The sequence below is a fragment of the Delphinapterus leucas genome, chromosome 21 (genome assembly GCF_059928025.1).
Source record: "Delphinapterus leucas isolate spDelLeu-1000000601 "Yukka" chromosome 21, BTC_Dleu_Yukka2, whole genome shotgun sequence".
NCBI classification, from domain to species: domain Eukaryota; kingdom Metazoa; phylum Chordata; class Mammalia; order Artiodactyla; family Monodontidae; genus Delphinapterus; species Delphinapterus leucas.
In genome coordinates, this window is record NC_143149.1 from 30,054,549 (window position 1) to 30,074,030 (window position 19,482).

The 19,482-nt window shown below is 44.5% G+C and overlaps 1 protein-coding gene across 4 annotated transcripts in view; it reads left to right on the forward strand.

The window, feature by feature from the left end:
- The window catches only part of TACC1 (transforming acidic coiled-coil containing protein 1), a 59,345-nt gene extending 45,074 nt beyond the window's left edge, over positions 1-14,271 (forward strand). For all 4 annotated transcript variants that reach the window (XM_022571251.3, XM_022571254.3, XM_022571256.3 and 1 more), the window contains 7 exons: positions 940-1,065; positions 3,572-3,648; positions 5,013-5,056; positions 6,275-6,435; positions 7,201-7,307; positions 8,201-8,321; positions 9,396-14,271. In XM_022571251.3, coding sequence (XP_022426959.2) covers positions 940-1,065; positions 3,572-3,648; positions 5,013-5,056; positions 6,275-6,435; positions 7,201-7,307; positions 8,201-8,321; positions 9,396-9,464 — 705 coding nt within the window. In that variant the 3' untranslated portion in view covers positions 9,465-14,271. The remainder of the gene's footprint in view (positions 1-939; positions 1,066-3,571; positions 3,649-5,012; positions 5,057-6,274; positions 6,436-7,200; positions 7,308-8,200; positions 8,322-9,395) is intronic.
- The last annotated feature ends 5,211 nt before the right edge of the window (positions 14,272-19,482 follow it).

Sequence of the window (19,482 nt, forward strand, 5' to 3'; positions counted from 1 at the left end):
CCTAACTCTAATAATTTTTTTAAAAAAAGATTCCCAGGTCACCTTGGCGGGCATTTTGGGTGTTAATTAGATCAGCTTTTCCCCCCATTTATACAAAAAGTTAACATAGGTGGGAGGAAATAACCCCCAAAAATGCTTTTTAGGAAAAAAAATGGTACAAAGCCCACGTTCTTGTGAAAAACAAAATCCTAACTGAATGTGGCTCCCGGGAACCCAGGTTTATGGCAAAAATCAAGCTGGCACTTCAGAAGGTGACATGTTGATGGAAGGGAACTGAAAACTCAGTGTTGGGAAGACCCAGGACATGGAAATGCAGCCCAGACCCTGGCGTCTGTGCACGTGACAACATCGCTGGGTCTCCGCATGCCAGCCCTCGGGGCCACTGAAATTCCCTGTGATCCTGAATCATCCCGGGGTGGGGCCAGAGTTCACATATATTTGCCATTTCTACCTGCTTAGGCCTGAAAGTCATTTTAGAAACATTTCCATCCAAAGTGGCCAAATAATAGTACACACAAAGCATCTATATGTAAAAAGGTTGACACTTTTCTGGGAATTTATTTACATGGAACACATCATCCCCAGAGATCCACAGGTTCACGAGACATTAACCACAGATGGTTTTCTCTTTTATGCACATGACTCTCTGGTGACTGACCTCTATAACTACACTGTCTCCTTTTTGGATGAGAAGAAAACTTCTCTAGGCCGTCTGTTAAAACAGAAGCTAAGACCTCCCTGATATTCGTTAGAACGGGTTTTCCTTCAGATCGTACTGTAACTAGGTGTTTTCTTTTTAAGCCTCTCCTGCTGTTTTTTCTCCTTCAAACGTGTTTTTTAAAGGGTGTGATCAGTTTCTTCAGGAGGAAGTTATCAGAGGATATTTGGGGTTAAGAAGCTGAGGAGTGGACGTCTTACCTGTGCCCTCTCCCCCAACAGGCACTGCTGGAGTCCCTGGGGGAGAAGGGCCCTGTGTCTGTGGCCTGTGGAGGGGAGAGCCCGCTGGACGGCATCTGCCTCAGTGAATCAGACAAGACCGCCGTGCTCACCCTGATACGAGAAGAGGTAAAGGCTTCCTCGCTGTGTCCACTTCTGGCTCCGTTTCTTTGTAAAGCCCGTGTGCCAGTGGGTAGCTTCCATCTCTGCTGGCTTGAGTTCTTTCTCCCCGGCTGGAAGTCCCTGTTTCCTCCACCTGTAGCTCGTATCAAGGGCTCCCTGTAAAACGCCTCGCTGGAGCTGAATTCCTGGCCTCCTGGTATCCAGAGGGCAAAGCTGACGCTTGGAAACATCCTTGAGAACTTTTGTGCACTTCTTTATCTTTTAGCCCTGAAGTTTTACATGTCGCATTTTGCCAACTTTACCCACGTATGTAACTAAATCAGCACCTTCATTTCACAGAGGATATATGCTCCTGCCTAAAAGTTTCTTAAATTCTAGACTTGCAGGAATGTAACATTGTTTCCTACCTTCATCCATTCTTTTTTTTTCTTGTTTTTTTTTCCTTTCAGAGTTATTTTATTCAGAAACAAGCAATTATAAATATACGTGTCTTTTCTTCCCTCTTTTAGACAAATGGTAGAATACTGCATATACCATTCTGTACCTTGCTTTTCTCACTTAAAAATACATCATGGTGATCATTCCATATTAGTATTTAATGCATGCCTACTTCTTTGTCTTTTTATAAACTTATTTATTTATTATTATTTTTATTTATTTATTTATTTTATCGATTTATTTTTTTGGCTGCATTGGGTCTTCGTTGCTGCGCGCGGGCTTTCTCTAGTTGAGGCGAGCGGGGGCTACTCTTCATTGCAGTGCGCAGGCTTCTCATTGCAGTGGCTTCTCTTGTTGCAGAGTATGGGCTCTAGGCGCACGGGCTTCAGTAGTTGCCGCACGCAGGCTCAGTAGCTGTGGTGCACGGGCTTAGTTGCTCCGCAGCATGTGGGATCTTCCCAGACCAGGGTTCGAACCCGTGTCCCCTGCATTGGCAGGCAGATTCTTAACCACTGCGCCACCAGGGAAGCCCGCATGCCTACTTCTTTTTCACATCTGTATAGTGTCTCACAGCCAAATTGGGTCATCAGGGACTTAAGTTCTTGCCATTTCATCCTCAGTGTACTGGCCTGTCCCCTTCAATGTCATAGGTCAGCTCCCCTCATGGTCCTAAGATGGCTGCTGCAGCTCCATGCTTCACACTGCAGACATCAATGCCTAGCATTAGAAAACGTCTAATTCTCGCCATTCACCTCTCTTCAGGAGCAAAGTCCTCTTTTTTAGGACTTTCCCAAAAGTCCCCAGCAGACTTCCTCTCACATCTTAATGCCTATAATCCCTTCATCCATTCTTAAATTAAAGAACTCAACTCTCGAATCCCTGTATCGTGTTTATTGAACATCTTCTGTTCAAAATAGATCTCTGCTAGGCCTTTCCTGGGTGATCTGGAAAATATGAAAGATACTGTTAGGTGCCATTAGTTACCTCCCTCCTCTGTTGTGTTTCTCTCCTGTAGTTTATGTGCTTGGTTCGTGTGTTTCTTGATAATTCCACCTTTTTTTTAAGAAGGTACTTCCCTCGGTGTAGCGACTTAATTTTTATAATATAATGAGAGTGGTTAAGTACCTCTGACCTAGGTCTTTCGAACTGTTAAAACATAGCAATAAGTGTCAGCTAGTCCTGTTGTCAAAACAGGCGCTGTGGTAAGGAGGCCCCTACAAAATCCTGTAAATGAGAAAAATGACTTTTTCTTTCTCCTGAGAGTTAAAACTCTAAGAGGACCACCAGGTGCATCGAAGATGTGCCTGATCCCCTGAAGCAGACAGGTTGGCTTCTAGTCCTTGAGATCCTGATAGATGGCACCAAAATAAAGATTGTACCAACTAGAAAGAAGCACAGAGAAGTATAATCACAGGAGAACGATAGGTGCCCATCTGAGCTCTGTGCAGGGCAAATGGCATTTGAGGCCATGAATTTAGAGTGTTTCTCTCCAGTTAGCACGAGCCTCCCAAACGCAGCAATATGGGTTCTGGTCCGGCGAGTAAGATCTTGCCAACAGTGAGATGGATGCCTCTGCCCGGAGGAACTTCGGGGCCCTATTCTGACCCAATCCGAAATCTCTGCAGAATGAGACTGTCCGGTCAGGCCAACTTCCCCCACTCTGATTTGGTGGCAGTTTCATTTCTCAGCCTAGTTAAATTGGTGCTCTGGCGTCGCCCTTGGTTAAGATGAGTCTCTGCCAGACAAATGGCTCAGCTGTTGGCGTCCTGACCCAGCAGGGTTCTGGGCCGATAGCCAGACCCCGGACCGAGCTGGAGATGGTAATAACCACTTGCAGCTTTCCTGGGAGAGGTTCTGGTCACCTTCATCCCAGTGACCATGTTCCAGCATCTCTGCAGCCGAGAGCATCTCCCCAGTGTCGTGAGCATATTATACACAGATGGTGGGGGTTTACTATTCCCAATGTAGATGGACTGCCTTCAGATGGACCTGGTTGTGGGTTGTTTTCAGGCTCTAGTCTTAAATTCAAGACATTGAGTAGGTAAAACCAAGCTTTATCTCCACTATAATCTAGATAATCACTAAAGAGATGGAAGCAAATGAATGGAAGAAAAAATACGAAGAAACCCGACAAGAAGTCTTGGAGATGAGGTTAGACTGGAGGTTTGGGGGAGGGGTGGGTACCTTTATGCATTTTTAGATTTAATACAAAGGAAGTGATGACAGTATTTGCTTACACAGAACCAGCTGTTGAGAACTCGAGGGCTTTGCTACTTGCACCTTAATTTGTGACTGATGGTGTCATTTCCTGAGGATTGCCGACCAGTTATTCAAATGCTGTAGCTCATTTTGGGTTGTTCAGAACATTGCAAATAAGCAGAACCCACATAATTCTTGTCTTTTGAAAAGACCAATTTGTGCAAAAATATCCATTTGATATTTGATATAATAACAGAAATAGAGATTTATTGACATACTCAATTATGGAAACACTATAATTTCTAAAACAAATTATACGTGGTAGCTTCAGATTTCACAACCACGGAATAGATTATAAAAAGCATGTTAACAGGAAACAAAACTGACTTGACACTGAAATCTTTTTATTTTTGCTGCTCACTCCCTAGAGTTAGGAGCTGTGAAATAACCAAAGATGGCATCAAAGACTGGGGAGCATAAATAATTTATAAACTGTGCAGTCGGCACTTGAATGATTAAGAAACATTTTAAATATGTCCACTCTAATTTGTGGCTCTTGTATTATTTGGTTTTTTGAGCATTTACTGGGTGTAAGTCCCTGTGCTGGCATGGTGGGGAGGACGGCACGGCCCCTGACCTTGGGGAGCTTACAGCAGCCATCGTAAGAACTTGGATGCAGGGTCAGCGTGATGGGCGCCACCTGTGAGGGGCGGGGGAGTGGTCACTTCTCACGATGGGGGATGAGGTCACAGGGAGGGGCACCCATCACGGGGCAGGATCAGGAAAGCACTGCACTTCCCTAAAAGAAAGGTTAACACGACAGGGCGATCTTTAAACCTCTTTGAATAACTAAAATACTTCTGGAATTAGGACAATCAAATAAAACCCGGATCTGAATCAGAGGGGACCCACTACCTGTAAGAGTGGTTTGGGGCCAGGGGAAGCCTGAACTCAGGTCAGGTCTCTTAGGAAGAGCCCCAAGAATGTCATTAACTTATTTTGTAAAAGATTCACTTCTCTAAGCAGAATTCACGTATTGCCTTGGGGTCATTCACACAAGTGCAAAGAAAAGGTGAAGGCAGTTGTTTCTGTAAATAGAACAAAAACCTGGTTAAACAAAATCTCAAGAAAAACCTTTCTGAACATTAACAAATCTTAGGTTAAGCGTAAGAAAAGGAGAGCCCCAAAGCAGGTAACTGGGTTATGTAAGTTTGTCAGTACATGTTAACGTGTTTAATTGTTTGGGGCAGCGTTTCTCCAACTTCCATTGTTAATAAAATTCTCTTCTGATAAGAGTTTTTGTTTGTTTGTTTAAGGAAAATTGTGGCTGAGTACGAGAAGACCATTGCCCAAATGATCGGTAAGGAAGTTTTTTTCTAGGGTACGAGCCATGGGATCCAAAGGTGATCTTCAAATCAGAGTATAAACGTCAGTTTGTCCATCCCGGAGATACAAGCGATTCTTATTATTTGCAGTAGTTGATGAAGTTGCCCAAACACTGAATTAGCCGATACTGAATCATTGATCCTCAGGAAAGCTTGCCTTATGGGTGTTTCTGTCTAAAGACACCTTATTTAAGGTATACTGTTGACTCATTAACATTAAGCTCACGGCCAGTTCATGCCAGTTCATGCCAGGACAGAGCTCATCTCACACGTGTTTTCCCCCTAAGACACCTCCAGCCCTGTGGCTCTTAGGACACGAGACAGCCCTGCAGTCTAGGCTTGGGGCCCATTTCAAAATCCCCAACGGGAAGCACAAAAATACCAAAAACGTGGCCCTAAGTAAACTGAAAAGGACACTTGTTTGCAGTATGAAACGAGGCAGAGCATCACCTTGTCCAGCTTCAGCCGAGAACGTGCCCGGCAGGTGACTCCAGTTCTCTGCCGTTCCACGCGTGTCCCCGAATGGCCGGGGGCGCACCACACATACTGATTTGGGGGCTACACGTAGAAATAGCGAGCAGGGAATCTGCAGATAATGGGGATCACTGTCGTTAGGTTCCTTTTAGAGGACGGCAGACACTCGAGTTCCAGCACCAGAGTGGGCGGCCTCACCTCATCCTTCGTACCCCCTGGGGGACGTCTCTGCTCTACGCAGCGGCCTCACTCCCCTGCAGGTGGTGCTTTCCCTGCGCCAGACCCATCGATGCCTTTAGAAAAGGACAGCGCTTCACCCTCCTGCATTGCATTTAGAATCTCTTGTAGCCTCTGTTGTAAGGACTGACTCCCTAAGTCAGTCAGGTCTTTCTGCATTAACTTAGGCGGCGAGATGATTTTTTCTGCCGTCCGCATCACCTGACGCTTGGGTAGACGCACGGCTCACGCCCTCAGCTCCTCTGGGTCTCCACTCCCATCTCTCCTCTGGCAGAGACTGCTCACCCCTCTTTCCCGGCTGTGTTTCCCCCGCCCCGACCTGTCACCATGTCTCCCCCACCAGAAAGTCAGTCCTTGAGGGTGGAACCTTTGTTACCTTACCTGCTGGGTTCCCCGACCCAGCGTACTGCCTGGTGGCTCGGGAGGGCGGCTGTGCGCTGTGTGTTGAGAGAGCGTGCGTTGCTTCTGATCATGACTCACAGAAGATGAACAGAGGACGAGTATGACCTCTCAGAAGAGCTTCCAGCAGCTGACCATGGAGAAGGAGCAGGCCCTGGCCGACCTAAACTCGGTGGAAAGGTCCCTCTCCGACCTGTTCAGGAGATACGAGAACCTGAAAGGAGTCCTGGAAGGGTTCAAGAAGGTAGCCCGTCCTTTGCCTTCTGCCTCCCTGATGGTGTGTCTTCTTGATAATGGGTCTTCAAACGCACGTGCCAGAGGTGCAGGTGGCCTAGAAACAGGGAATCGGGGCCCCTGGGTGGCGTGTCTTGGTCATTCCTCCCCTGGGTCAGGTCAGGAAGCCTTGGACACGACCAGAGTGTGGCACGGAGTGTGAGAACCGTGGGACCCTCAGACTTAGGAGAATTCTAGAAATGTTCTTTTTGATTATTCACCAATTTAATGTTAGTAAAAGTAAAAGGGAGTCAAACCGTAGCACTGAAAAATACAGGCTGCATATTCTGGAAGAAAGTAAGTGTAAAGTTTCAAATTTAGTGTGAGTGGGCATATTGATTTGATCTGGTTGTACACCATCACTAAGACACATTTATAGCAGTGAACACTTTTTTTTTTTTTCTCATATTAACCATAAAAATGACTGTCCGGTTTGTCTAAAATGGGGATCAGATTGCCCTTCAGTTTTGAATATCTGCCCTTCCTAAAGCAGGTGTGTCAGTGTAACTTACTGTATGACTTGAAAGTTAATACATGAAGAAGCTATCTACAGTTTCTTCAGTGAGAATTATTTGTGTCTGTTTCAAACTACCATGGAGTCTTACTTGGAGGCATCTGAATGTATTAGGTTTTTTCATTTTTTTTTTTAATGAAAACCCTGATATGTGGTATGTTACTAGTAGAAGGAAAACAAAATGACTTGTTTCTTTCATTTTAAATTGTCACTTGGGAACAGAATGAAGAAGCCTTGAAAAAATGTGCTCAGGATTACTTAGCCAGAGTTAAACAAGAGGAGCAGCGGTACCAGGCCCTGAAAATCCACGCGGAGGAAAAACTGGACAAGTAAGAGCTTGTGCATAAGAATTTCACTTTTCGTGATGTTGTGGGAAGATTGACAGACGAGAAAAAAAAAGCACTACTTTGCAATTCCAGGTTGCACTTGTGTGTACCTGGGTGTCTTATTTAGTTTTTTGAATAGGTGGACTCTTCACAAGGTTCAGACATTAAAAAGAATAAAAAAATACAGTCTCTCCCTCCCACCCTCTCCCCCTCCCAATGGGTTCCCACCTCTTTCCTCACCCCAGGAAATCATTCTTTTATCCTCCCAGACATCCTTTTCCCCCTTCTTTTCCCCCCACCCCAGCTGTATTGAGCTATAATTGACATAAGACATTGTGTAAGTTTAAGGTGTACAACACTGATTTGATACATTTACATACGTATCACCATAGAGTTAGCTAATGTGCCATCATGTCACATAATTACCATTTTTTAAATGTGAGAATCTCCTTTTTTAATGGAGATTTTTAATTAATAAAGTTGCTTGTAGGTCTGTGTTTCATAGATGCCAGTGGTTAGTATCCTGACTCATTGGCTGTGTTAATCCACAGAGATCCTACCTGTTATTGTACTGGGTTAAAAAAAAATCTAAGATTGTTGTAGAAACTGTCATGTGATTCTGTTTTCTGGTGGCATGTGAATGTTGAAGGGTCCCGTGTGCCTTTAAGGTTGATTCTGCCATTGGTTTGCATCATGGAAATCTCCTTAGCAGTTGTGTGTAAATTGAATTTTTATAAATTAAAATTGAGTTATATAGCTCACCAATTCCTCTTTTTCCTCTGTGGTGGAGTCAGTTCTCCTAGCTCTGTGTCACAGGGGTCAGCGGTTAGCATCCTGATCGTGAGCCGCAACTGATGACGAACCATGTGCTTTTTGTCCCTTCGTTCCATAAACAGAGCCAATGAGGAGATTGCTCAGGTTCGAACAAAAGCAAAGGCTGAGAGCGCCGCTCTCCACGCAGGGCTCCGGAAAGAGCAGATGAAGGTGGAGTCCCTGGAAAGGGCCCTTCAGCAGAAGGTAAGAGGGGACCCACCGAAACCTTTGTTTTTCCTCCTCGGCTGCAGCTCCCATGTCGTCTGGATGAAAGGGGCTTATCTCTGCGCAGACGCCTCAATCCAGCTCCTTTGGGAAGTGACTCAGGTGGCAACAGATACTCCCAGGTGTATTAGTGGGACCTGGCCACAGGCAGGGTACAGAGAGGAGGTTGCATTAACTGAAGCTCAGAGGACCAAACGCTTAGGCTCCGAAGCTACCTATTTTCTCTTTCCGTTTTGTTTTTTTCTGTAATATAATATGTGAAGCCATCTTCCCCCTTCATAGCAATTTTCCCCTCCAGGGGGACATTTGGCAACGTCTGGGGGTATATTTGGTTGTCACGACTGGGGGATGTTACAGGCATCTAGTGGGTAGAGGCCAGAGATGCTGCTAAACACCCTATGGTGCACAGGATGTGCCCCACACCAAGACTGGCCCTGCCCAGATGTGGTCGAGAAACTCTGCTATAGAAGTAAAAATCAGTGGTGATAACGATCCCCATTCTTTTGCTAATTAGTGACTCTTAGACTTCATTTTCTGTGCCTCTAGTGTTTTTCTTACTGTGTCTCCAATCATGTTGTCAGGCCTGTGGCATCCATTCAGCCAGGGCAGGGGTTTTTATCATGGAGTCTGATAACCCCTAAGACAGTGGCCCCTGGGATACTTAGACTCTGGAATCCCAGGCCCCTGGGGATGCCCATGGATCAAGTGAGGCCCAGATACTTTTTTTTTTCTTTTTTTCTTTTTTTACAAATACCCCCAAGTAATTCCTATGATAGCAAGGAAGTTTGACAAACAAACTTCAAGGACAGACTTCAGAGGGTCAGTAATTACCCTTACCCCCTACTCAATACAAGCATAACTTTGTGAACACAAGACCATTTCTCAGGGGAGAAGGTGTAGAGCTTTCCTTTCTTTAAAGGGTTTCTGGTGTAGAAAAGTTAAGAACCACTGAGTTGGGTTGCCTAGGGAGGAGTATAGCCAGTCTGGGGACTATTTCACTGTGATCCGTTATCTCGGGACACAGACTGCATCATCACATCATTTATCTTTCAGAACCAAGAAATTGAAGAACTAACGAAAATCTGTGACGAGCTGATTGCAAAGCTGGGAAAGACGGACTGAGTTTCCCCTGTTAGCTCAGCAGATCTGCATTTGGCTGCTTCTCTCGTGACCACGATTATCTTGCCTTATCCAGGAATAATTGCCCCTTTGCAGAGAAAAAAAAAAAAACCACGGAACTTTACAAAAGCACATACCTACCGCTGCCTGTCCCGCTTTGCTGCCGACGCACCCGCCCGGGAGGCGCCGCTGGAGGATTTACTGCGCAGCCGCTGAACGAGTGACCTGACCGACCCGTCGGGCTCAGTGAGTCGGGCTCAATGAGATGCGCTGCCCAGTCTGGGCGGGATTCTCTATCTTTGGTTTGTTTTAAAGTCATCTTTACTTTCCCCAGGTGCGTTCAGTGTATGATTTTATGGCTACTATTTGGGACCATATCCTGTCCACCACCTGTCTGGTTTTTTTAAAAATTTATTTCATCGTTTACATTTAATTTTCAATATTAGTGGTTTTATTTGAGGAGATGATTTGGCCTATTGTTACTTCCAGTTGAGTACCCATTTATACACACGCGCTCTCTCTCGCACACACGCACGCACGCACGCATATTTATATATGCTGCTGGGTTTTGTTTTGGTTTTTTTCCCTGAAGCATAATCAAATAAGAACTTCTCTACAGAAGGGCATATTTCCATAAATGTAAAACCCTATTTTGAAACAGAGTCCTTTCTCAGAATGCCAACTTGAGAATTTGGGGGGTTGGGGAGGTGAAGCCCCCGACTCCATGTCTGGCGTGACTCATAACCTCAGACTCAGGTGTCACATAAGGGAGACTGTTGGCCGTAGTGTCCTGTTGCCCCGTATTTCGATGCTCCTCAGCCTGGATGCAGGCGGCCCCTCTGGAGTTAGTCCTCAGGCCCAGGGCATCTACTTTGTGGGGTCCCTCACAGCTGGGGTTCGGCAAGTCTGTCCTAGCGCCATCAGTCTCCTCCACTTCCATTTGTTGCTCCACGATGACGTTTGCTCTCTATTATCTCTCTATTTGGAATATGCAAAGGAAGTCTGCTTGTCAAAGGTTTAGATGATCTTATTTAATTAACCCCATTAGCAATCGTAAGGTGAAGCAAAAGTTGGATTTTTCCAAGTGTGATGCATTGTTCTTCAGACTTTTTTTCCCCAAAGGCAAAAAAAAAAAAAACTTGCAAACTTAAAGATAGTAGAATTTTCAACCAAATGGGCAGGAAAAATCGTGCAAGCCACTCCAAAAATCAGTGCGTTTTGAATATTTTTAAACCAAGGCCATTCGAAGACTGGAGAAGGGGAGTGCAGGGAGTAGATCCCCCTCACAAAACCAAATTCCTCAGCCCGTTCCTGGGCTCCATTCAGAGTGGCGGGGCCCTTAACCCCCAACTGGAAATTTCCCGTGTGAACCCCTCCCACTTGATAGGCGAAACCAAATCCACACAGGTGTTTTAAAGCACTCTTTTGTCTTAATCTGAACACCCTGAGCGTCTTCACGGTGATACACATTATCTCCAGTACGCGTAAGTTTTCGTACTTTTCTTGTAAAACTACTGCATGACCCAACTTCAGCAATGAATTGTGCCTCGTGGAGACCCGCTCTAGCTCTTTCGAGATAACTTCTTCTTTAGCCGTGTACTGTTCACACGGTTGCAATCTTTAGCTCCAGGGAGGTCAGTAATGTCTTTTAAAGCCAGAAGTCCTGTTTAACCGATATGCATTTCTCACAATTGGTGCTTAGGCTGTATTTTAAAGCCTACCGTCTTAACATTTTGTACAAAAAAACCCAACAACAACAGAAATGACCTGTGTTTGGAGAAGTGATGTGACAATCATTTGGGCCCTGAAAGCAGTCACGGGTTTGACGTGGGTGCCCTGCTACAGCCCTGTCCCTGGAGGAGCAGGTGTCTCCAGGCAGTGTGATCGCGGCCTCTTCCAATCCTCCACGACTAGAGAAACTCATTTTGCGTTTTGCAGAAAGAAACGTTGCTAAACCTTTTTGCTGCTCTGTTTTGGTGACATATCCATGTTTACCTGTTTTGTATTGCTCTGTTTGACGCATGAAAGGCTTAGTATAGGGGTCTCTGTTATAAACCTACAGTCCTCTCTTTTAGGCTTCTTGTGTATAAAAAGAGAAAGTAGCTGTGTGTTGAAACAGAGGCGACGACAGTCTTTCCCAAGCACACTGGTGAGAAGAGACCCCTAAAAACTAGACCCTAGGGAGTAAAGTTGCTGCACAAGGAAAACGAAAGGGTCCTTATTCAGTAATACTTGCCACTGGCCTCTCAGCTATGACCATTACAGGGAAATGGTCTTCCTTCTAATTGAGTAGATGGATTTTCTCCAACAAAAAGAAACATGTAGCTTGTCCAGCTGGCAGATCAAGAGAATATGCTGGGCAGAATGAAGTATGTTTGTTTATTTTTTAAAAAACATAAGGGGGAGAAAGAAACTTGTAGTAATCTGGAGAGTAAGAATGTGGCCTAGAATTTTGCTTCAAAACATGGGCGGGGCCAAGTTACTCGTAAGCTAGACAGTAATACTGTCTGTGACAAACATGAAGGGAAAATGAGAGGAAGCCACTGGCCTGGACGGTGGTTTGGGAACACGAGTGGTCCTGTTGAGGCTCTGGGTCCAGAGCCACATCCTAAGTTTTTCATTTTTCCAAAGTATAGATGGATGGTCTTTACCTAAAAGTGTTTTAACTGGAGGATCTATTGGAAGACAGACTGCACAGTTTGTCACTTGGTTGGCTAGTCATTTACAGTCAGACCTCCCCAAATTTACTTTATTTGGAGACACTCCTGGAAGCCAGTGAGCGACCTGCCCAGACCTTCTGTGAAACCGTCCTGGAAACACCGAGAAGCCCAGTTTGCTTGCGTGGCTTCTAGCATCTTCAGACCTAACCCAAGTTAGGAAGTGTAGAAGCACATGATGGTGAAAACTCTGAGGACCTGGCAGCCTTCCGAACTCATATGGAGTCCAAGGGAAGATTTACCTTTTGTTTTGGAGGATGGCTCAAGTTGAATCTTCTTTCCAGCCAGTTACCTTTTTTTACCTGTCCCACACTTTCTGCAACTCTCACACAAATACTTAGATACTTTAGTACCGGGCCTCGGATTCTTACTGACTGATTATAATCCAGCAGAGTAAACTGCCCCAGATGTCCCTGGGCTGACTCAGTGCAGCCAGAGTGAAGCATTTTACTGAATGTTACTTTCATTTTACTGAAAGGTAACAGAGGACTTGATGGCTCTAAAGCTCAAAATGGAGTTGCGATGAGCAGGCAATGGTGAGTCTGCGTGCACTAACTGGAAATGATTCAGCACGTCCTTTTTTAGTGGAGTAAAATCCCTAAAGCTCCCTTTTGTTTTCCTTTTGGTTTTTTGCTGCAGTTGGTAGCCATCTCATGAATTGTCCACGACCGGTGTCTCTTCTTTGTAGATTTGTGACCATGCAGGCTTGCTCTCGGACTTGGGTGGTTTCTTACTTTACCCTCTTGTTGGGAAGAGAGAAACTAGGTGTTTGAAGGATTAAATGATTCAAGCAAAGTGTTTTAGGGTAAAGATGTATATATTCTGAAGAATTTAAAAGATTATTATTTGCTTATTAAAGAACAAATAACAGTCTGGGAATCCCAGAATGTCAAGCCAAAAGTCTATAGGGTCATCTTCTTCAAAGATTTTCATAAAGAAGTATTTTAAGGAGACTTCTGTCTAAAAAGGTTTGACTGGCCTCCAGATTCCAGTGATTTGAAGAAAGCATCTTATCACTCAAACCTTGAGTCTCCCATGTAGTAAAGGCAAAGGAATGGTCATGATAGATCCTTCTGTCTAAGGATCTCCTCTGGAAGATTGTATGAACAACAATTTCCAGCGAAGACCCACCCCCTAGTGCCCAGAGCTAGCATTCTGGAGACTAAAGATTGCACTTTCCATAGTTTTTTCATCCAAATGCAATCCCATTTCTGTGCCTCTTAGCATGCAGTTAGATTTGGACAAGCAAGATTCCTAAGGAATGACTTTATTAACTATAATATGGTTACAGCTACTACATATATATATACACATATATATACACACTCTCGTTATAGTTGTACTATGGAGATGTCGCGTGCAATGCTGTCCTGTGACGGTCCGTCTAGCACCCTGACTCAGCCGGCGGAGACCAGGCCTGGTGCTGAGGTGTGGTCTGAACCTTCCCTGTATCCATTCATCACTTTAGAACCTTGAAGATGCCACTTTCTGTCCCTCTGCCTTTTAGCGGCATCTGAAATCTGCTCCACAGAGAATCTCCCAGTCACGTTGTTAACTGATGCTCTGTGAATAATTTTCAAGGGGACATATAAAAATACGAGCTCCAAAACCAGCCCCCGACCCAGTGCTGCAGGAAGGTCTGCAGATTTCACACTCTCAGCCTCAGGCTTGGTCCTTCCCACCCAGTGAGCCAGGATCCAGGCATTTCTTTGAAATCTCAGAGGTAGCAGCAAACTTTTCAGTGTCGCTTTTAGCAAGTGTGTGTTTGCCAATAGATACCCCTGTGTACTAACGTGCCAACAAGTAAATGTTGATTAATTGCACATCTGCTTCCACTGTGTCCCCACGGGTGCCACAAAGTGTGTGAGGAGCCTCGTCCAGAGGAATCTAACGCTGCATTGACTACTGCTATCAGGATTGTGTTGTGTGGACTAAATCATCTACATAAATTTTATATGCACAAGTGATTTCCCTTTTATATGTCAGGTAAATATTTGTAAAAGTTATACTCACACAAATGAAATTATTATAATGATTACTAATATATTTTTTCCATGTTTCATTGCCTGAATAAAAACTGTTTATCACTGTTAGATGTGGCTGTGTGGAGACTTTTTTTTTCCTGGTTATAAGTCACTTTATCCCCAATTGTGAAAATTCATGACAGCCTCACTTTTATGGGCTCCATATTTCAGTCTAAAAATACAAAAGATGACATTTTCGCTACATTCATTTTTGTGGGATTTTATGCATTTGGTTAGGTGTGCAATTAAAAACAAAACAAACTTTGGAATTCAGACCTTGCCACATAAATTTCCATGCCTTTGCATCTGTGCAAACAAAGTATTTAATTGGGTGCATCTTGGTTTTGCTTAACAGACTGCTTGTCTGCCTTGGCATATTTCAAGTCGTAAGAACCTCAGTCACCCCAAACTTTCCGACTCTTGAAGGACACATGATCAGCCAGAACTGTGTAAACATCGCAGCGCGGCCACAAAACATAGTTGACGTTTTATGTTTCTTCTAGGTTAATACCAGGAAAAATTTTTTCAGTACTAACCAGGCCAACTCTCCACTTAAAGGGTAGGAGACTGGTCAGGAAATGTCATGCGTTTTATTACAGGAAAAGATAAATTAAGAGGCCAGTTAAGGCTCTATTTACAACTTAGGTGAGGATCCACTAAGGAAAATCAGAGCACTGTTAACTTTCTTACTATTTCCTACATCGTAAGACATGGCAGCCTCTAAAATTCTTAAAAATAGTGTTTCCCAGGGCTTCCCTGGTGGCGCAGTGGTTGAGAGTCCGCCTGCCGATGCGGGGGACACGGGTTCGTGCCCCAGTCCGGGAAGATCCCACATGCCGCGGAGCGGCTGGGCCCGTGAGCCATGGCCACTGAGCCTGCGCGTCCGGAACCTGTGCTCCGCAGCGGGAGAGGCCGCAGCGGTGAGAGGCCCGTGTACCGCAAAAAAAAAAGAAAAAGAAAAAGAGTGTTTCCCACTAGTGAGCCCACTGAACTGCCTGGAGGGAATCCTGTAAAATGACCAAAGGAGGTGGCACAGCATTTAATAAATTAATAAATACATAATAAATATAAATTAAGAGAAAATACAGCAGGAAATAGAGTGCATTGCACAAATGAAGGATAAGTGTTGCTTCATGAAGTTTGTTTTGGATATAAGTGAATGTGAGCTAGGTGATGAAGAAAAATTAATTTCTTGCTGTGGCTAGTGGTCAAAGCAAGAAAAACTTGGTCTAGTCAAGAGAAGTCACTTTGCAATGGAAGACACTGGGGCCCAGAGAGAGCAGTGGTGTGGCCAAGATCACAGAGCTCAAATATTAGTAACATTGTTGCCCTCACTCAAAATGGGCAACAGAATTAATTGCCTCTTAGTAGTCCTTTTGGAACTCTTCAAATCCAAGTTCTCCCAGGTTTGGATAGTATATTTACATCACTTTCTAAGTCTGTAGGCATTTAAGGACCAAAACCAAAGACCTTTTTTCTACATTCATTGGTTCATTCATTCATTTACCAAATACTGCATTTGCAGAGTTAAAGTGAACATACAAAAGTTTCTGAGGCTAGTTATAGAAAGAGAGATGTTTTGAAGTTTCACTGAAACTTCATTTCAATATAAACAATATGCTAATTAAAACTATGCATGTGAACCCAGGTCTCTTTGATCTCAAATCCCACTCTTCTTAAGGCCAGTATGTGCTGGACATACATTGGAAAATCGTCCTCAACAGGGCCAAGGATGAACAACTTTTTATTCACTAAATGAATTTTCATGCTCTTTTCTCAAGTGGGAATATTTAAGTGGATGTCAGAGAAGCCATTGCATAATCATGTCACCAAAGTTTAACAGTGTTAGGAACAGGAAAGCTAGTCAAAGATGCATAATTTGTTACTGTACTCGAAAGGCACAGGAAGGGAAATCAAAGCTCCAGTTCTCATTTTTTCCATCCTTGTTTGCGGAACAAGCTTTGGCGTGAAGGCTGAGATGGGGTTTCTAGTCCCAGCTTTTGTCAACTGCCTTGGACAGGCCTTTAACACCCTCATTTGGACTGAGGATGCTAGAAGGCCCTTTCCTGTGATTTGCGATTTCACAAGTCTGCCTAAAGTGCTAACTATAAGGCAACAGTCCCCGAGTTTTTCTTTCAGAATCATTCTGAAAACGCCTGTCGTGAGATGTTCTGACAGTAGTAGACTTGTCACAAGATGGTGGGTCCACAGGACTTTTTGCTGCGTCCACTGTGGCTACAGCATTCAGAAAAGTGAACGCCAGCCCACATTACCCAGGAAGGGAAAAGGCCTGGGCCCAGGCCCTACACCCACATCCAAGTCCATGCTGTCATTTTCTCTGACGACTGCAGCTCTCTGGACCTCAGTCTTGTCCTCAGGATGGAGAAGCTGGGTTTATCCTGAGGCCTCTCCCAAGAAGTGAGAGTGTCATGTTCCTGGGCCCTTTCCAGATACTTGGACAGCAATACCGTAGACATGAATATCGCTTCCACAAGACTTAAGTCAAGCTGTTAAAAGAGATAGCTTGTGTGCAAGGGAGAAGGGTGGGGGGGATGCCAGCTCCCGGAGTAGAAGGGGAAGTTGCTTCTAAAAGGGAGGGTTTGGGGGCTTCCCTAGTGGCGCAGTGGTTAACAATTGCCTGCCAATGCAGGGGACACGGGTTAGATCCCTGGTCCGGGAAGATCCCACATGCTGCAGAGCAACTACTCCCGTGCACCACAACTACTGAGCCTGCGCTCTAGAGCCCGTGTGCCACAACTACTGAAGCCCGTGTGCCTAGAGCCCATGCTCCGTAACAAGAGAAGCCACGGCAGTGAGAAGCCTGTGCTCTGCAACGAAGACCCAACGCAGCCAAAAATAAATAATAAGTAAAATAATTCAATTATTCAAAAATAAATAACTTTTTTAAAAAATAAAAGGGAGTGTTTGTCTCATGATCACTGTTCATTTCTATTGATAGAAATCGTCAGACTTCTTTAATCAGCTTCAGGTGTCTCCATGGTGGCTGTCAGGAATAGGGACGACTTCTGTAAGGGGAAAGAAACACAATGAGAATTTTCTGCAAGAAAGCACCGGAACAGATAAGGTTAAAATTTATAGTTGAGTTTCTTGTCTTGTGGCAACTAGGTATACTCGTGGGTGTAATAACAGAGATAAAGTTAATCTTTTATTCCTGTGAGCCTGGTTTTTGTCTCTGGGACTCGGGCCCCCAGGACCTTTGTTCTTGAGCTTCCAAAGCCTGTCTTGCCCAAGGCCGTTCCCTGGTCCTTTTCCAAAATGGCCGTGCTCTTGTCTTCCTGTCTCAATTACAGCTGCTGTACCCACCACTCAGCATTTCCCCACTAACGTGCCCGCAGACCCTGTAGCTCAGTTGCGCGCCCCGTGAAGCTGGCCACCCTGCATTGCCTGCATGCCTGAGAATAAGCTGACAAAACATGTCGAAGTCTCAAGATGTGCGAACTCATCATCACAGATATTCGGGACTTCCCTGGATGTCCAGTGGTTAGGACTCTGTGCTTCCACTGCAGGGGGCACTGGTTTGATCCCTGGTTGGGGAACTGAGATCCTGCATGCTGTGTGGCATGGCCAAAAAAATAAAAAATTTAAAAATTAAAACAAATATTCAAACATAAGACACTCTGTGGATTCAAAAAGGCATTTTTGTTCTAGGCACCAAAAATGACAGCACAATGAGTGAATCTGATGCATTCAGGCATAATCACAATATTTTACTAAAATCTTTGAGTCCAGACAGAGCAGTCCAGACCTCGTGGTGATGTGCTATGATGTGCCTTCTATTTCACTGAAAAACTGGCACTGAAAATTTGTCTCTTATGAAATCCTGATAAATTTTTTTTTCTTTCTCCCTTTCAATTGATCTTTGTAACATCAACAATTTTTGGCAAAAATAAGATGTCTAAATTACAGTTTGGGGAATTCCCTGGCAGTCCAGTCGTTAAGACTCTGCGCTCTCACTGCTGTGGGCCCAGTTTCAATCCCTGGTCAGGGAACTAAGATCCCACAAGCCTCGAGGTGGGGCAAAACAAAAAAGAAGGAAAGAAAATAATAAAATAAAATATGGTTTTATTTCCTGCATCAGTTTCCAGTGCAAATGTGTGTGAATGGTCACTGGGGGGCCCTAATCCCACAGGCTTACAGTCAGCCTTTTGGACCATGGTTTTCAAACTGCAGGTCAAAACCCACTTTAGGGGGCTTCCCTGGTGGTGCAGTGGTTGAGAGTCCGCCTGCCGATGCAGGGGACACGGGTTCATGCCCCGGTCCGGGAAGATCCCACATGCCGCGGGGCGGCTGCGCCCGGGAGCCATGGCCGCTGAGCCTGCGCGTCCGGAGCCTGTGCTCCGCAACGGGCGAGGCCACAACAGTGAGAGGCCCGTGTACCGCAAAAAAAAAAAACCACACACAAAAAAAACCCCACTTTAGAGGATGTGGATGCGAAGAGGACAGAAAAGAGCATTTGTAAGAGTAAATAGTGAAGGAAAGTATTGTTCTGTGGAACTTTCATTTCACTTACATGCATATGTGTATACTGGGTTGCAATTTTAAATGTATTAGGTTGGGGGCCTGAAAAGTGCCCCCAGAAAATGTTTTTTAAGTTTGAAAGCCACTAACTTTAGGTTATGGGGGCAAGAGGGGTTGCTGAATCAGTAGAGGGTTTTATGGGAGGAAAAAATAACTTCCGTTTGCAGTATCCATCTTTTTTATAGTACGCTAGAGTTCCAACATTTAGTAACCGGCAACCACAGTTTATTAACTTAAAGAAACGAAAACTTCAGCACATGAAGCTGCATTCAGGAAATAGGACATAATAAACATTCCTTTCTAATGCTCAGTTGAGAGGGAAAGAAAAAAAGAGGAAGTCAGCGGGGGAGCATATGAAGAATAAAATCCTCTGAACCTAAAACTGCTCTAAAAAATAAAGTGTTTTCAAAAATAAATAAAAGCGTAAGTCTTCTTTCCTTCCCCAAACTCTTCCCCTCTGTGGCAGCAGAGGGCGAGCTACTTGGGTTCACAAGCCCCATTTCTGTTTTGTGACAGCTGCTTAAAAAAACGAACCTGACTTACATCTGAAAAAATGAAGCCTCCTCTGTTAGAAGCAAGAATTCTCCTTGATTGTACTTAACTCTCTTTGCACAGTTCAGTTCTAAATGATGAATGTTTGTATCTGCAGCCACCAAGATCTCATGAAAACCTTCATTAGATGGGGCGATTTTCTATGGCCATATATGCCATTCTTCAGCTCAGTAACCACAAGCCGTTCAT